The sequence below is a fragment of the Branchiostoma lanceolatum genome, chromosome 18, assembly GCF_035083965.1.
Source record: "Branchiostoma lanceolatum isolate klBraLanc5 chromosome 18, klBraLanc5.hap2, whole genome shotgun sequence".
In the NCBI taxonomy this organism is placed as follows: domain Eukaryota; kingdom Metazoa; phylum Chordata; class Leptocardii; order Amphioxiformes; family Branchiostomatidae; genus Branchiostoma; species Branchiostoma lanceolatum.
In genome coordinates, this window is record NC_089739.1 from 670,034 (window position 1) to 687,556 (window position 17,523).

At 43.2% G+C, this 17,523-nt stretch overlaps 2 protein-coding genes across 2 annotated transcripts; both read left to right on the forward strand.

The window, feature by feature from the left end:
* Nucleotides 1–4,005: 4,005 nt before the first annotated feature.
* On the forward strand, nt 4,006–12,344 carry LOC136424454 (protein moonraker-like). Its single transcript, XM_066413055.1, has 9 exons — nt 4,006–4,172; nt 4,954–5,170; nt 7,734–8,263; nt 8,757–8,899; nt 9,370–9,432; nt 10,191–10,310; nt 10,949–11,059; nt 11,421–11,541; nt 12,052–12,344. The coding sequence occupies exons 2-9, from the start codon at nt 4,962–4,964 to the stop codon at nt 12,189–12,191; spliced, it is 1,437 nt and encodes a 478-aa protein (XP_066269152.1). The 5' UTR covers nt 4,006–4,172; nt 4,954–4,961; the 3' UTR covers nt 12,192–12,344.
* Nucleotides 12,345–12,475: 131 nt separating this feature from the next.
* Nucleotides 12,476–17,180, forward strand: LOC136424453 (uncharacterized). The gene is made up of 6 exons (XM_066413054.1): nt 12,476–12,615; nt 13,110–13,246; nt 13,572–14,463; nt 14,658–14,742; nt 14,937–15,336; nt 16,269–17,180. The coding sequence occupies exons 2-6, from the start codon at nt 13,194–13,196 to the stop codon at nt 16,372–16,374; spliced, it is 1,536 nt and encodes a 511-aa protein (XP_066269151.1). The 5' UTR covers nt 12,476–12,615; nt 13,110–13,193; the 3' UTR covers nt 16,375–17,180.
* Nucleotides 17,181–17,523: the final 343 nt, after the last annotated feature.

The following is a 17,523-nucleotide window of genomic DNA, read 5'->3' on the forward strand; positions in this document are numbered from 1 at the left end:
CGACCGTCCTTCGGCCGAAAATACCCATTTGGAGCTCGCCGACACGTCGGCCGAGCTTAATTCTTGATTTGTGACGGGGGTTTAAGATGGCAAGGTTAAATTGCGTCAATCGAACGAGGGCATTGTATATAATGTCCTAACACACTTTCTAGTTCACACTGTTTTCAGCTCTTATACCCTGAAATCATAGCCGTAGGACAGAAATCATAGCTAAGAGCGTTCCTTAAGAACGTTTAGAATTGCATTATTAAGCGGGTTCTATCCGCTAACTTAAGACGGGAAACTCTTGTTTGGAAAAGTTTGTAAGTTCTATTCCATACGTGTGAGTTTTCATTGTTAGGAACTTACGGTCGTACACTATAAGGACGGAATGTTTTTTGCACTCTTAGTGGCTTTTGTGTAATTTATACCCATATAACCTACTTTCCAAGCAGAGGTCATGGGGGAAGATTGACTTTTTTTATCATATGCCTCAATGGTTATACACCCACTTAGGACGGACAATTCTTTTATGTCGGAACTGTTGCGATCCTTTGAAGCGGTTTCAACTTTGCACTCTTAAGGGATTGTTTATTGCACTCTTAATTTTAACCTTGGCTTCTCAAGGGCGTGTGTACACCAACATAGGCACGGGCGTAGGACGGAAAAGTTTTCATTATAGAATTGGGTCATTCCATTGACCAAATGTCAACCTTGCCTTTTCAAGGCCGTGTGTACACCCATATAGGTACGGACGTCAAACGGAAAAGTTTTCATTTTAGAATTGGGTCAGTCCATTGACCCAATGTCAACCTTGCCTTCTCAAGGGCGTGTGTGCACCCATATAGGCACGGACGTAGGACGGAAAAGTTTAAGTTTTAGAGTTGGGTCATTCCATTGACTCAATTTCAACCTTGCCTTCTCAAGGGCGTGTGTACACCAACGTAGGCACGGCGTAGGACAGAAAAGTTTTTGATTATAGAATGGGTCATTCCATTGACCCAATGTCAACCTTGGCTTCTCAAGGGCGTGTGTACACCCATATAGGTACGGACGTAGGACGGAAAAGTTTAAGTTTTAGAGTTGGGTCATTCCATTGACTCAATTTCAACCTTGCCTTCTCAAGTGTGTGTGTACACCAACATAGGCACGGCCGTAGGACAGAAAAGTCTTTGATTATAGAATTGGGTCATTCCATTGACCCAATTTCAACCTTGGCCCTCTCAAGGGCGTGTGTACACCAACATAGGGACGGACGTAGGAAGGAAAAGTTTTCATTATAGAATTTTGGGTCATTCCATTGACCCAATTTCAACCTTGTCTTCTCAAGGGCGTGTGTACACTCATATAGGCACGGGCGTCAATCGGAAAAGTTTTCATTTTAGAACTGGGTCATTCCATTGACCCAATTTCAACCTTGGCTTGTCAAGGGCGTGTGTACACCCATATAGACACGGACGTCAAATGGAGAAGTACTTCATTTTAGAATTGGGTCATTCCATTGACCCAATTTCAAACTTGGCTTCTCAAGGGCGTGTGTACACCAATATAAGCACGGGCGTAGGACAGAAAAGTCTTTGATTTTAGAATTGGTTCATTCCATGGACCTAATTTCAACTTTGGCTTCTCAATGTAGTGTGTACACCCATATAGGTACGGACGTCAAACGGAATGTTTTCATTATAGAATTGGGTCATTCCATTGACCAAATGTCAACCTTGCCTTTTCAAGGCCGTGTGTACACCCATATAGGTACGGACGTCAAACGGAAAAGTTTTCATTTTAGAATTGGGTCAGTCCATTGACCCAATGTCAACCTTGCCTTCTCAAGGGCGTGTGTGCACCCATATAGGCACGGACGTAGGACGGAAAAGTTTAAGTTTTAGAGTTGGGTCATTCCATTGACTCAATTTCAACCTTGCCTTCTCAAGGGCGTGTGTACACCAACGTAGGCACGGCGTAAGACAGAAAAGTTTTTGATTATAGAATGGGTCATTCCATTGACCCAATGTCAACCTTGGCTTCTCAAGGGCGTGTGTACACCCATATAGGTACGGACGTAGGACGGAAAAGTTTAAGTTTTAGAGTTGGGTCATTCCATTGACTCAATTTCAACCTTGCCTTCTCAAGTGTGTGTGTACACCAACATAGGCACGGCCGTAGGACAGAAAAGTCTTTGATTATAGAATTGGGTCATTCCATTGACCCAATTTCAACCTGGCCCTCTCAAGGGCGTGTGTACACCAATATAGGGACGGACGTAGGAAGGAAAAGTTTTCATTATAGAATTTTGGGTCATTCCATTGACCCAATTTCAACCTTGTCTTCTCAAGGGCGTGTGTACACTCATATAGGCACGGGCGTCAATCGGAAAAGTTTTCATTTTAGAACTGGGTCATTCCATTGACCCAATTTCAACCTTGGCTTGTCAAGGGCGTGTGTACACCCATATAGACACGGACGTCAAATGGAGAAGTACTTCATTTTAGAATTGGGTCATTCCATTGACCCAATTTCAAACTTGGCTTCTCAAGGGCGTGTGTACACCAATATAAGCACGGGCGTAGGACAGAAAAGTCTTTGATTTTAGAATTGGTTCATTCCATGGACCTAATTTCAACTTTGGCTTCTCAATGTAGTGTGTACACCCATATAGGTACGGACGTCAAACGGAATGTTTTCATTTTAGAATTGGGTCATTCCATTGACCCAATTTCAACCTTGCCCTCTCGAGGGCGTGTGTACACCCATATAGTCACGGACTCAAACGGAAAAGTTTTCCTTTTTTTGAATTGGGTCATTCCATTGACCCAATGTCAACCTTGCCTTCTCAAGGGCGTGCGTATACTCATATAGGCACGGACGTAGGACGGAAAAGTTTTGATTTTAGAATTGGGTCATTCCATTGACCCAATGTCAACCTTGGCTTCTCAAGGGCGTGTGTACACCCATATAGGCACGGGCGTCAAATGGAAAAGTTTTCATTTTAGAATTGGGTCATTCCATTGACCCAATGTCAACCTTGGCTTCTCAAGGTCGTGTGTACACCCATATAGGCACGGGCGTCAAACGTAAAAGTTTTCATTTTAGCATTGGGTCATTCCATAGACCCAATTTCAACCTTGCTTTTTCAGGGGCGTGTGTACACCCATATAGGCACGGACGTCAAACGGAAAATTCTTTCATTTTAGAATTGGGTCTGCTTTCATGAAGGTTGCCTCCAGAGTGCCGAAGCCACCGTCTTCTTTGGGCTTCTCCAACTTTTCCCGGAACTCAGCCCCCTATGTCTCAACTGCTTCTGAGCATATACGTACAAGCTTACCGCAGCGAGCACAGACACTTTAGGTGACGTATGCCCGGTAGGTGTCGTCGGTTCCGTACTGGGCGCCCAGTAAGGAGCCGGTTACATTTGTTTATTTGCACTGCATGACATATTCTAAAATAAGAAAAGTATTCTAACATATCTTTGGATAGAACGTGAAGATTGACCACACTTCCGTGTTCGGCCGCAAGCCCTTCTGCTACGACCCGGAAGTAAATTACGCCTGATAATGCTGAAACGGTAGCACGGAAACCCCCATGCAGTGCGAAATCTACGACAGAATTTAACACAAGAAGGCTCATTTGGGGCCAACTTTGAGTGTGCAAATCTCGTTCGAAAATTATATTTGGATCTCCAAGTGTATCGCAGGAGCTTAGACAAGCTTCTTGACATTACAGGGACACATTTATATGCATGATTTGGCCTTTCGTGCGAGATCTATTGAGTTTTTACGTGACCATGTCTTGTGCCTCAAATCGGCGCGTAACACACTGCCGGGCGCCGCCATCTTGGTAATGGCGCATACCATTCTGGGCCATGAGAGGGAGAAAATACTGTAAATGAGAGTTAGAATACTTCTTTTTCAACTGTTTTATATCATCTACAGCCGTTAAATTTAAATCATTGTAAACATTATTTAGATTTTTAAGGCTCTGTAACTCCGCAAAAAAAGCACAAATGCAGCCGGCCAATGACGACGATATTGGCTTGAAACGTTGGTGAGAGACCACCCAAACTACTCCGGCTGGAGACCACTATTTGAAAATATGGCGGATGCTTCGAAAAAGGCAGAGTTGTTTTGACGGACAGATTTGTTTCCCCTCCGTTCTGTGTCTGTTTTACGTAGGTTCATGATTAACAACTTGTGCAGGTACGTTTTATGTTGTTTTTCCCGCCATATGAACGCATCACCCTGCGTTAGTAGTCTGTTCAACACCCTTGATGTATGATGTACGCTCGATGGACGTTTCGCCCCCCTCCCCACATATTTCTGGTCATAACTCTTTCTCGTTCCTGTTCCAAAGGTAATCGCAACTGTAATTCAAAAGATTGGATGTACAAAATGAAACTGTAACTAAGGGTTAAATACAGGACTCGAAATACTGCGGTCATGTGCATTTAGTGCACCCATTCCCAAACAGTTTAGTGCACCAAATATTAGTAATTTTTGACCGGGTTAGGTACAATTCAAATTGTAAATTATGTAATAAAACTATTTTTCAAGTGTCAGCATCTTTGCTGTATTGCATAAAATATTAAGTAAGGTTGTAACTAGGTTTTTGTTACTGTCTACTTCACTGTTTTCTGCACCCCAAATTATTCTGTGCACCTAATTACTAAATTAGATTGTCTATTGTTTATTCGTTTGGCATGCATTGTATTTACATGTCAGGGTTGCCCCACTAGCTTAGGCAAATTAGATAAATTTGTAGTTTATTGCAAAGAATGATTTTCAAGCCCTGGACAGTAGTAGTTATGTTTAGCTGTTCATTTGCATGTGGTGTTGGTGGGAATGGGCAAGGATGTTAGGAATGCCTACAGAAATCGAATGTTTCTTTTTCTACAGTTTCAGCTCGGGGGAAAAAATATTTTCTAGGTTGCCAAATGATTTTTTAAATTTTTGAAGATTTGAATCTCTGTACTTTCTCCAGGCGTCACCATGACGACAGTTATGAGTGGTAAAACCCAGCTGGAGTTCCAGCTTCCGCCAGGCAGCAACGCCGTGCACCGTTTCCATGGCAACGTGCAGCGTTACCCCGGCAACCTGCAGCCCACCGGCAGGGACGGGCGACCTTTCGCCCTTCAGAAACAGAACCAGCTGGCCTTCAATGTCAACATGGCCGCCGCAGCAGACAGCCTCACGAAAAGGTGGGGCAGGTTTAATCTCCAAGCAGATCCACACGGGGCACGAAAATCATATATGCTAGCCAGAGAAGGTCCAGTCAGCCAGATAAGCTATGGGGCTGGCTGGAGCTTATCTGGCTGACTGGAGCTTCTTTGGCTAGCATATACGATTTTCGCGCCCAGTGTGGATCTGCTTGGGGATTAGGACAGGTTGGCTGTTTGGGTTCTTCACCTTTAGTCTAACGGCTAAGTTACACTATAGATATAAGAATGCCAAGCCGAATCGATTACTCTTGTATGGATCATTGTTTATTTTGGTTGGCTTATGCTGTACTAGTACCGTATTGTCTCGAAAAAAGTACGCCCTTTTTAAACATTTCAAAATTCAAAAGGCACCACAAATCATTGCTAAAGTCAGGGTGCGTACGTTATTTGAGGTTATTGCCAGGACAAGGACCTCAAACTCAAACCCTTGCTTAATCAAACCAGGAACCCAGCTGCGGTGAAACAATACATGGCTCAATACCTGCCAATTTGTAACTTGTCGTAGGCAATCCTCAAGTTTGCAGAGACGATGCTGACAGAGTAAACAAGAGAATCTTTTATGAAACTAAGGAATGGCATTATGTAGAAGTCCTTGATACAAGAAAAATGACCTGGAGATAATACAAGGAACACCATAAATTTGAATTTATCCTGTTCAAAATGTGTTCAAGATCAGTGGAGAAGGGGTGCGTACTTTATTTGGGTTTTTTGACTTTACGTTCTGCAAATTTGTCTAGAACTAGCCCCAAATCAGGGGTGCATACATTAATTGGGGTGCGCACTTAAATCGAGAAAATACGGTACTTTACTATCCAATTGCAATGGTCTACTCTCACCTCTCAAATAAACGTACCGGTACGTTTATTTTTTTTCGCCAATAGTTCCACCCTGTACTTTCTTATTCTAGACGGTACGTTTATTATTTTTTTTTAAATTGAGGCTTTGCAAACCAGGAATCCCTCTAAAATCGTAAGTTAAGGTTTTTCTGCCAATATTTCCCCGGTATTTTTGCTCGTAATTCGCTATTTTTCGGCCTACTGGCGTTGATTTTCTCGCCGCTTTGACGGCCTTGTGAAAAGTATCCTGGTGGCACTCGTAACATATCGGTCGATATCGCTATGACGCTACAAAGTAAACCGGAAAATAAGACGCGACATTGACATTCTAAAATACAATTTTCATATAAATAACTTTGATAGTCTCTGTTTACATCGTAAACCAAAGCACGCTGATCAAAAACGTGTGGAGTAGGGTGCTCGCCTACACAGGGAATAATAATTTCCTGACCACTTTATCCGTAGTATCGGCAGCGCGGCGGAAGAATTATTTGTTCGCAGAAGACATGTAACACGTTAAAACAACAATCATAACTTAACTTCCCTTGTGATATGTGTTTTGAGGCCACAAAATCTCTAAAACGGCAGAAATATGTCCGATATGATTCGGTAAACAACAGCGCGAAATCGCGAAACATGGCCGCCACTCTCAGGCATGGCGACAGTAAAACTAGCAGCATATTGCGTAGCGCGGATACCGATCTTTAAAATGATACCGTGAACGCATGGAAATATTATATTTTTTGGGCAACGATAGACACACAGCGCCATATTTATTTTCAGAGGGTTCATTTTTTTAAATAATCGTAAGATTTTCCCAATTTTGGCGGTTCATCCCGGGTTTCTAGTGTCAACACGTAATGGGTAACTTCTTAGTATGTGCGGTCTGTGACGTTGAGCTACTTTTACAGTCGATCTCTGTTCAATATTGTGGGATTTACCGCGGGAACTCGAAATCCGATCGTCTCACTTTGTTTTCGACGCTATGGAGCAAAAGTTTATAGACATATTTCTTCTGTGGAAGGACTGTGTTCATATTTGTGTTTTTTTGTGGTTGATGTCTTTAGAAAATATGATCAGGTACATTTAACTTTTAAAAGTACTCTGATGATTTTTGTTATATGTCACTGATTGTCAGTCATTATAAAATGATATAACAATTTTCTTTGATCACTTGCTTCAAGTTCCAAGTAGAAAAAGCATGTATCATGTACATTTTCACTTGTTGAATTTGAAAGCACCGTGGCCCCCCGTTAGGGGTCATAGCGGGGAACCTATGCCCAATGTTTCAATATTATTATTATATTTTACGAAGAGGCGAGGAAGATCATCATGATTTGAACAAGCTATGGACAGTTATTCTATTCAATATCTATATACTTAATAGGTATGGCATATATAATTGACTAAATATAAGTTACCTACCTGCTTATTATCTTATTTCCCTCTGACAGTGACAGTTGTACATGTATGGACACAGTTTACCTAGCCTCGACTGTCGATTTTTGAAATTTTCCGGGGGGTACTTTTATTCCAGGGGGTACTTATATTACATTTTGAAAATTTGTCCGAGGGGTACTTCTATTCCAGGGGGTACTTCTATTTGAGAGGTGAGAGTACACAAGTCTATCCAAATATCCAATACAGTACTAGAGTTGTTACTTTTTTAAACAATTAATTAAAATCTTGAAATGTCCGTTACCAAGGTACCGAAAACCTTCTGCGGTTGTCGTGGAAAAGCTCGGCACATCGCCAGCGAGAGGGAACGAACGCAGCGCTGCGTCGATCGGACAGATTTCGTTTCTCTCCCAGGAAAAGCTTTCGCAGGCGTTATTCCTCGCCAAGCGGGACAACGCAAAACGTCGGAGAAACGGTCAGGTGATCAACATGGCCGACGTAGCGACAATAGACTCGGGAGAAAGTAACAGTGACGTTGCGCGGGAAAGAAAAGTAGAGAGGACCAGAACTCAACAAGAAAGTGACAATGAAGTCATACAAGGAAGAAAATCAAGCAGAACTGCAAGAAAACAAGAGTCTGACAATTCACCAGAATCCCCACGCAGGGTGAAAATAAAGGAAAGGCACCAAGACGTTCCTACATCACCTGGACTGGTTCTTCGACTCGCCGGAGACTCACCTGAGGCGTTACCTGGCGACAAGCAGTCCCGACAGGTGTGGAAACTACGGAGGGAGCTGCACAGGTACATGAGGGAGCTGGAGGGACACTTAAGACAAGGTGGGTACAGGTGCTGTGGTTTACCTGGTTATTGTGTTGTCTGGTCTTGTCTCTTCTTTAGTACCCTCAATCTTCTACTAGTTGCTTACATTGTTACGAGTAAGTACATGTACAGAAGAGGTACTCAGGCTGTGAGGTTTGATCCACTAACTGTACTATTGTGTGTTGACAGCCACTCGAGAGAGTATGGCAAGTCTACATGGTTTCATCAGTTCTGTTGTAGCCAAGCTTTCCTGGCCCTTCTCTTGGCCTCGGCTTCAGCTCTTCTTTCAGCTTCGAAAGTTGTGGCGCTCCTGTAGCTCAGCTGGCGCCAGGTGCTGCGATCGAAGCAGAGAGCTTCAAAGTTTTAGGGGTCAATGTGACCTTTCTTAAGCATTAAGTAGTGTTTAAGGGTGTCCTTAAGCTTGTAGGTTTGGATACCAGTCTCCTAATAGATGCATGTGTAAAACCCGACACCTAACACATCCGATATATCAAATTACACGACTTACAGGTCAGGTTCCGAGCCCCTCGAAGCGAAAGCGGCGAGGCAGCGTAGAGAAGATTTCGGACACGGAAGACGACCCGCGCACGGAGGTCAGGAGACAAGAACAGCTGACCAGGGCAGGCAGGATGGTGTACACGCTGCAGCACCAGGTATTTGTTTGTTTGTGTGTTTGTTTGTTTGTTTGTTTGTTTGCTTGTTTGTGTGTTTGTTTGTTTGTTTGTTTGTTTGTTTGTTTGCAGACATCAATTTGTTTTTAAGGTGGGTGAGTTTGTGTGTGTAGGTGTGACAGGTCGTTCAGGGTAATATAACCAGCTACTGTGCCGCTGCACCGCTAGTCTGCAAAGCTCTTGTGTACAACATGTAATGGCAAAGGGCAAATACAACCTGGCTATCAGCATACAGATACCAGTATGTATATATGAAGCATGGTGAAGATTTACAGTTTGAATAATTATTTATACCACCAAACTTAAATACAAGATGTGAATTAATCGCCTTAAGTTGCCTGTTGTGGAGAAGAAAAACTAACATTTTGCCTTAATGTCTTGCTATGATAGACGTCATTTAAAGGAATTACATGTTGTATTTCTTAGTTTGTTTTTTCTTGCTTCCCTCTCAGATAGCAGAAGTTGAGCAGGACCTGAACAGACCGGCCAGTGAGAGAGCCAAGCAGGCCAGAAAGGTTTTTACACAGTTATCTTTTCCATACGGTACTGAAGTAAGAATATCTTTCTTTCTTCATATTTCATACATTCATTTAGATGACTGTACAAACCCTGAAAGACTAGCCCCCTTCCAAGCTAAAGGATATCTCAATAAGCTACTACTAACTTCTGCTAGCCATTAGCACACCAGGTCACCCCTCAACTCTTCCCAACACACTTATCAAGAAGGGTAGAGGGGACCTGGTGTGTATGGGTAGATGCATGTGAGCTGTAGCTAAGCTAGCCTGAGTACCAGCCTTTTTAGCTTCCATCCGCTACCCAAGCTCCGCTACCCAAGCTCCGCTACCCAAGCTCAAGTAAAAAGGCTGGTACTCAGGCTATAGCAAACCCGCATTACTAGTACACTACAAAAACTAAAAAAGAATGATAATATATGGTACAAAGCTTAAACTGATGATGAGACTAATAAATGTTGGACAAATTTCAAACTTTGTTTGATGTTCCCTTAACTTAAGCCTCTGGCTTCTCCTTCAGATGACAGATCATCTTTCCAAAATGGAGGAATAAGTTTTGGTTGTGTGTGTTTTGTGTTTGTGTTTCCAGATTTTGTAGTCAGCATAACTGAAGAACCTCTGGATGGATTATGATGATATTTGGTACGTGGGTAGGTGTTGGGAAGATGAGGGTCAAGGTCACTTTTGGGCCCCCTGGTATGTCACCTTGCTTAGATAAAGCCCTGATTTGCATTTACAGATCATGTTTCTACTTTGTCTAGGCTCAAGTGTTGAAGAAGCTGGGAGCAGCACATCGGGCGGCAGTGAAAGTTCTTCAGGTGTTCATCCAACAGCTACCTGATCAGTACAGCGGGGGAGGGGGGCTGCCACAGGTGTACCAGGTACGTTTGTTACCTGATCAGTACAGCGGGGGAGGGGGGCTGCCACAGGTGTACCAGGTACGTTTGTTACCTGATCAGTACAGCGGGGGAGGGGGGCTGCCGCAGGTGTACCAGGTACGTTTGATTGTTTGTTTCTTGTTGTAAAATTCTGCAAGGATTCTTTATTGCGTTAAAGCACAATTTAGCAATTTATTACTTTAGTTGTTGATAGTTTTGATTGAAATTGCCAAGATGCAAACAGAGGGCTGGGAGGAACACTTGAATCTTAGAAATGTGTTTTAACCCCCTGAAACTGTGGGTAGGCCTGTATGACAACTGTGAAAAACTGTGAAAAACTGTGAGTACGCCACTCCCGGGATTAGAACCCGTTCCAATCCCGATCCGCACGGCTTGGGAAATCAACCACTAGGCTAAACGGTCCGGACCTGTTAGACTGATCAGTTAGTGGAGGTTGATCCCCACTGTTACGCTATGCTTGGGAGTCCAGGTTAGTCAACTATGATGGAACCCAGGATAATCTTGTGTACCTAGAAATAGACTGTTTTCATGTTAATCTTCCAGATCCAAAAGCCAATTCGGTGGCCTACATTCGCATTACACGCAACAATAGTAACATGATACATCGTTTTCCCCCACAGGACCTTGGTCATGTGATCAAGCAGCTGTCCCAGCTGTCTGCACAGCTGCAGGTAGGGTCGTCTGAGGACATGTCCGCTGAGGGCCTCCTACACCTGCTGGGGAGAACACAGGTCCGTCAGCTCTTCTCGTTTGTTTGTTTGTTTACTTGCGCTTCTAATGTTCAAGCAGGACTGTATCAAGCTTTAGATATTTTCCGTCCCACTCACTTTTTTTGAAACCAGTGTTGTTGATTTTCTTTGTAAAATATGTCAATTTAAGCTTACAAAAATACAATGTACATTTTCGTCAATTTCGTGTCGTGAAGTTCAGACTTTGCGGACAAACGGGGTGAAATTTTTCCGTCCCAAGAAATAAATTTTTATCCCTGGACGGAGGGACGGGTCACCTTAAACCAGCCCTGCATTCTCGAGGAAAGAGAAGAAAATGAAGATTAACAACATTCAACAACGGTTGCTATTCTGTTTCCTGTAGCCCAAGCCTCGGATAGACCGCCCTGCGGAAGTGACAGCGCACAAGAGGGCACCTGAAGGTCGTTCGAAGGTCAAGACGAGACGTGGACAGCCCGTCTGGAAGGACAGGCCGGCACAGACAGGTGTGTCTGGATAACGACGTCCTTTTACTTTTGTACACAACCAAGTGTATCTATTGACGACGGATATTTCGGTGACGGTTTGTCATCTTCCTCAAAGTAAGTCTGACTGGTTTGACTTCTAAATGTCAGTGTAAATAAAACACTTGGTTGGAGTTTCTTTTAAGAAACTGGAGAACAGTTTGATTTTGTATTATGTAATTTACAAACTCAGATGAACTTTAATGCTGAAGAAACATCTTATCCAGTTACTAATACCAACCCGATAAAAACTGTTCACAGAGACAGGTGTACATGTGTCTGAAATTCATTCTTGCCTTGTCTTGTCCAACAGTCTCAACTCGAAACAGGGCACCAAATACATGTAGTTATAATAATTTTGCAAATTAACATTATAACAAGGCTCCCTTGGAAATCGGTTACAAACTTAACTGAAGGGACCACTCGAAAGATTCATAAATGAATAGATTACTCGACTGTCTTGTAATTTGTATGCACCCCTGTTGCTTGCAGCTTACCCAGGTCCCAAACTGCACCCAGATCGCCGACTGGAGGATGATGTTGAAGGTGGTTCTCTGTTTCAACCAATGTTTCATAACCCTTGTCCTGCTGGCGTTTTTCACACAATTTATTTCCTTAATCTAATTTCTTAATCAGGTCATTGGCCCTTGACTTTTCTATGCTACTGTAGCGTACATTTAGTTACTTCCACATTAATTCGGTGCATTTTGCTGCAGCATGAGTATGACGCTTTCAGTTGAAAAATACACCCAACCCGTATATACACGTGTATATGGAGCCCACATACAGCAGGCTCTGTAATGTAACCCCTATATTATGTATATGTATATATGACCAGCAGCTCTAAGAAAGCTTTAAGATATGCTAGGCTATTTATTGTATTTTGTGTCTTAAGAAGTTTGCCTGGTGCTTCTTCCAGGTGACCCGGAGAGAGAAGACATTCTCCGGGCAGGTATTGCTGCTTTAAGGAGGACTAGCTCGAAGGGACCCGGCAAGGCACAACGTCTCGGGCGCCCTGCAAAACGGAAGGGAGTCCTGGTGTCGCCAAAGGGGAAGGTACGGTTGGCAGAACTTTTTTAACTTCATTAGGCCTCACCAATTTGATTTGTTGGTTCTGGATTGAACAGTTATATTGCACTGGAGAACCAGCTTGAAAACAGTAGTAGTAAGAAGTAGTAGTAGTGCTTAGAAGTACGTATAGTACTAGTAGTGGAGGTAGTGGTACCGGTAGTAGACTAAAGTACCGTATAAGTTGTAGTGGCAGACTGGTAGTAGAACTAGCAGTAGAAGTAGTAGGATTTAGTCAAGTAATAGTAGTGGTGATGGAGGTACATTTGTAGCCAGTATTTTTTCATTTATTATTATAATTATGTTTAGAGTCATGAGGAAAAGGTCTGTACTCTGTTTCACCACTGTCTTTACAAACAGACACAAGGAGTGAAATTCAATGAAGTCAGATTCAAGATTCATTCTTAGACCTAGGCCTCTCGCTTATTATTTTTATTGAAAGGCAGTGCAAATTGTTTGTTTATTTGTCTGTTTGTAAACAGAGAACACCACGGCGACCTCCGACCTCTCCTGTAGGTGAGCACACCCTGGCGTCCTGGGCAAAGGTCAAACCACTGCTGCCATATATGGGCAAGGAGAACAGGACACCACCGACGAGCCCCCCTCCCCATCCAACCAGGTCTGTCTGGTTTTCTGACTGCAAGACTTAAATTGCATAAATCGTTTTTAAGAAAAAAGACCAAAAGTGGGAAATAAGATATACATAGTAAATGATATTGATGGTTGTAAATCTACCAACATTTTTGTGACGATAATAACCCATTGCTGTGATGTATATGCATGAATTTTCAAATTAGTTGTTTCCCATAATACAGTATAAGCATATAATATTATTAAGCATAAACTTTTATTTCTTGCATGTTGACAGATTCTGAACTTGTTATCGTTGGTACTGCTACAGAACAGTACATTACTTACTTTTTTTTATTATGCGGTTTGTTAAGGTACAGAGAACGATCTCTATCACCCAGAGTGAGTTCCCACAACCCCCATAAGAGCCCCAGGTTGGGGTCCGGTGCGAGAAGGAGTTTAGAGTACAGAGACACTTACAGAAACCAGGAAGCCTTGGGGAGAAGGAGGGAAGAAATTCCTAATCCCTTCAGACATCCCAGGGCGTCTCAAGATGCTATAAGGAACCTCGACTTTAAGGAGGCATACACAAACCTTGAAGGAGGAGAGACAAGAAGGGATGACGACCTTCCCTACAGCCCGTCAAGGAGTTCTCCAGACAGCAGAAGGAATGTGGACTTGAGGAACATGTACGAAAACCAAGACATGGAGAAGAAAGCACCCGAAGGATCTTCAGGTCATCTTAGGACCTCCTTAGGGGATAGGAAGAGTCTGGACACAAAGGATGTGTATGGAGGTTATCAGGCAGCAGGAGAAAGGAGAAGGGATGCGTATGGGGGTTTTCAGGAAGCTGGAGGAAGGGAACCCAGGGATGTGTATGGGGGTTATCAGGAAGCTGGAGGAAGGGAACCTAGGGATGTGTATGGGGATTATCAGGGAGCTGTAGGAAGGGAACCCGGGGATGTGTATGGGGGTTATCGGGAAGCTGGCGGGAGGAGAGGAGAGCCTAAGGATGTGTATGGGGGTTTCCAGGATGCAGGATTGAGAAGAGAAGCTGAAAGAGATGAGGAGCGGTACCTAGACAGGAGACAGCAGCTGGGAGACAACTTGCCCATCTTAAGGAACACGATTCTCGAGGATGTGTTTGAGAACACTACCGCGGAGCTGCAGAGGTTAGAAGGTCAGAGGTCAGCCCGGCAGGAGGCCATCGCCCTTCAGGACATGTCGACCTTGAACAACATCCTTCAGAAACTACAGCTGGTGGAGGTGAGTTGTTTGTTTTGATCTTTACCTGGCAGAAGTGACTTTATGGTTAAGTTAAGACTTGAAAATGTCTTAAAGATCAAAAGACTAATTATAGAATTTACCAGCAAATGCTGAAAGTTTTCTTCCCATACATTTTGTTTGTTTTTTGTTGGCAATATGAGGTTTGTGACCTTCAAATGACCTTGCTTTACCAGGAGGAGGAGGAGTTGATAAGGAGGAGATGGATCAGGGCCGAGTATGCAAATGAGATGGACCATATATGGACAAGATGCAGAACAGGTAATTCTGATTGTCATTTGATAAATAGATGTTCACAATGAGTGATCCTTTATCCATCCATTAATCAATAACTAATGAAATCACTCTTGTTACATTGCAACTGGGACATCGAAAAGAAAACAATCTAACTTGGATACATAGATACAATGTTTTGGAGGTTTGTAAACATTTTTTTTTTTCAAATTTTCTTACAGCTCAAGAGGCATGGTCACCAAGAGCCTCCAGCCAACCAGCACGCTGGTCTGAAGGTCATCCTGAAGGTCGTTTCCATGACAACATGCCAGACTCACTGTCATTCCGTCAGGAAAGTATCCCACATTCCACAGCTGCAGAAACAGGTGTCAGACACTCCACATCTACCCTGGCAGGTGCAAGACATCCTGCAGCTGTAGGGACAGGTGTCGGCAAGCCAACAGGTGCGCCCACAGGAGTCTCCCCGGCCACAGGTGCGCCAGGTGCGCCACCTGTCCTGCTGTTCACCCCAGCCGGCCAGATGCAGGACCTGCGCGCCTACAGACGCAGCTTCGACCAGCACCGCCGCAGAACCAGCCACGAAACCGCCGGCGCCTTCGACCCGTGGAAGCTGGTCGACCAGTAGGTGTTGTTTCATCGCGTTCATCTCTCACTATCAGGTTAATCTTCTGTCGTTCCCAATCTCGCCGGAGCCTTCGACCCGTGGAAGCTGGTCGACCAGTAGGTGTTGTTTCATCGCGTTCATCTCGCACGACCACGAAAGAAATGAGCTGTTTAAAGAGGCCACCATTTTCCATCCTAATTTCTCCACGTTTACAAGCGAAAATAAAACTCTCCTCTTTACATCACAATACCCACACATTACAGAAATAGTGGGATCATTCGTCTTCCACTGTCTCGGAAAAAGAAGCCGAACCCAATAAGTTAGAACGTAGTGTCAGTACACGTAGTTAAGACCAGAGAAGTCGTATGTTACATTGTTCATCATTATCTGTCCGTACTGTCTGTGTTACATGTACATGTACTCGCAAGTAGCCTACGGGCAGGAACTTGCAATAAACTTTCCACTATCTGTCAACTATTACTAGCTGTCAGATGAAAAAGTTAATGTCCCTTGCCAGCAATTGACCAAAACAAGGGTTAAGGTCGGTTGGGTGCACAAGCCTTAGTATGCAAATCCAACATTATATCATCCTTTGTCAGTGACCGGTGCAATGGCCTAGTGGGTAGAGTGTGTTCGGCTGTTCGTCTTGCACACGGTATCTAGGTCTTGAGTTTGATCCCTGGCTGAGTCATATCATACATACATACTGCTTCCTCTGCTTAGCACTCAGCATTTGGGAAAGAGTATGGCCGTTGAACACACACCAATACCAGTAGACCAGCCCCCTGCTGTAGTGATTGCAAAAAGTTGTGTGGACCAACGGCTATTGAAACGGAGATGGGCTCTGCCCTATTCATCCTTTGGTTTTGGGAAGGACTTTAACCTTATTGTAGCATGTTTTTTTCTGTGTTTTTGTTGGTATTTGACCCAATTTGTTTATTTTCCCCAGACTGGCAGATGAATTGATGGAGGATGTTCTGGATGCGGTTGTCATGGAGATGACAGATGCCTGTGAGGAGTGCGTGGAAAACGTCTATAGGTCAGAGTTCACGTGATAGGTCACAGGTTACATGATGGGTCAAACCTCACAATGTAGGCCAAAGTTTTATGATACGTCAGATTACATGTAATATACAGAGCTTTTGCTGTGAGATCAAAGTTCATAATGTAGGCCAAAGTTTTATAATAGGTCAGATTGTATGAAATATACCAGCTTTTACTGTGAGATATTCAGAGAAATGTTTTGCTGAAGATGAATTTGAATATGTTTAGTCTCAAACTCAGTTGTTAATGTCTAGTAGCTACATTGTGTTGTTTTACTAGTTGCCATCTTACAATGTCTTATGTCCAAAGAACTTTGCAATAGAACTGAATCAGCTGACTGATGTGTCTTATGTGGCGGAGACTGTCAATCTCGCACAGGACTGTTTAGCCATAGCCGATACTGTAGGGTTGATGTGAATTAGGATTTTACTATGGTCAATATTGGCCGAAGGAAGCTACATGTTTGTTTGTTTGTGTATGCAACGGGATGTTGTCATAGGAGTAAAAATATTCTTGTAAATTTTAGCCATACCAAGTGGGTCTATTGCTGCAGTATTTGATATGCATACAAATTCTAAGATGCCATAGTTCAGAACTGTGCCAAACTGTACATTCGTTAGCAGTAACACCTTGCTTCGGTACCGGTGTACCTTGCACCGGTCAGTATTGCCCTGATGAAGATGACAGACAGTCCTCGAATCGTCGGCTCTTGTAAATACTTGGTTGTGGATGAAAGAACCTTGCTATTCAGTCATTCACCAACCTGATGAAATTATTCATGGGTGCCAAACATATACAATAAAATGTTGAAGCTCTGTCCAGTGTTATAAGCAAAAGAACAAGATAAGGCTTTAAAGCTGCCCTGCCAATTTGTTAAGACATTTCTTATCTCGTAATTTTCAAAATCCAGGTATCTTGGTTCTATTTGTTTCTTTGCCGTTTTTTTCCTGTGCTTTATTATCAGAGAGGCCTCTTCCAAATGATGATATCCATAAAACTATCTTAGTATGGCGTTATGAGAACTACTAGTATATGGCTTTTCATACTACCAACCCGTCTTACGTTTTCACCTACATACATGTACATGTACACTTCACTTTTTATCACATCGAGGTAAGGCTTTCCTCAGACAAGGGACCCCCAGCTTAACGTTACTTCTG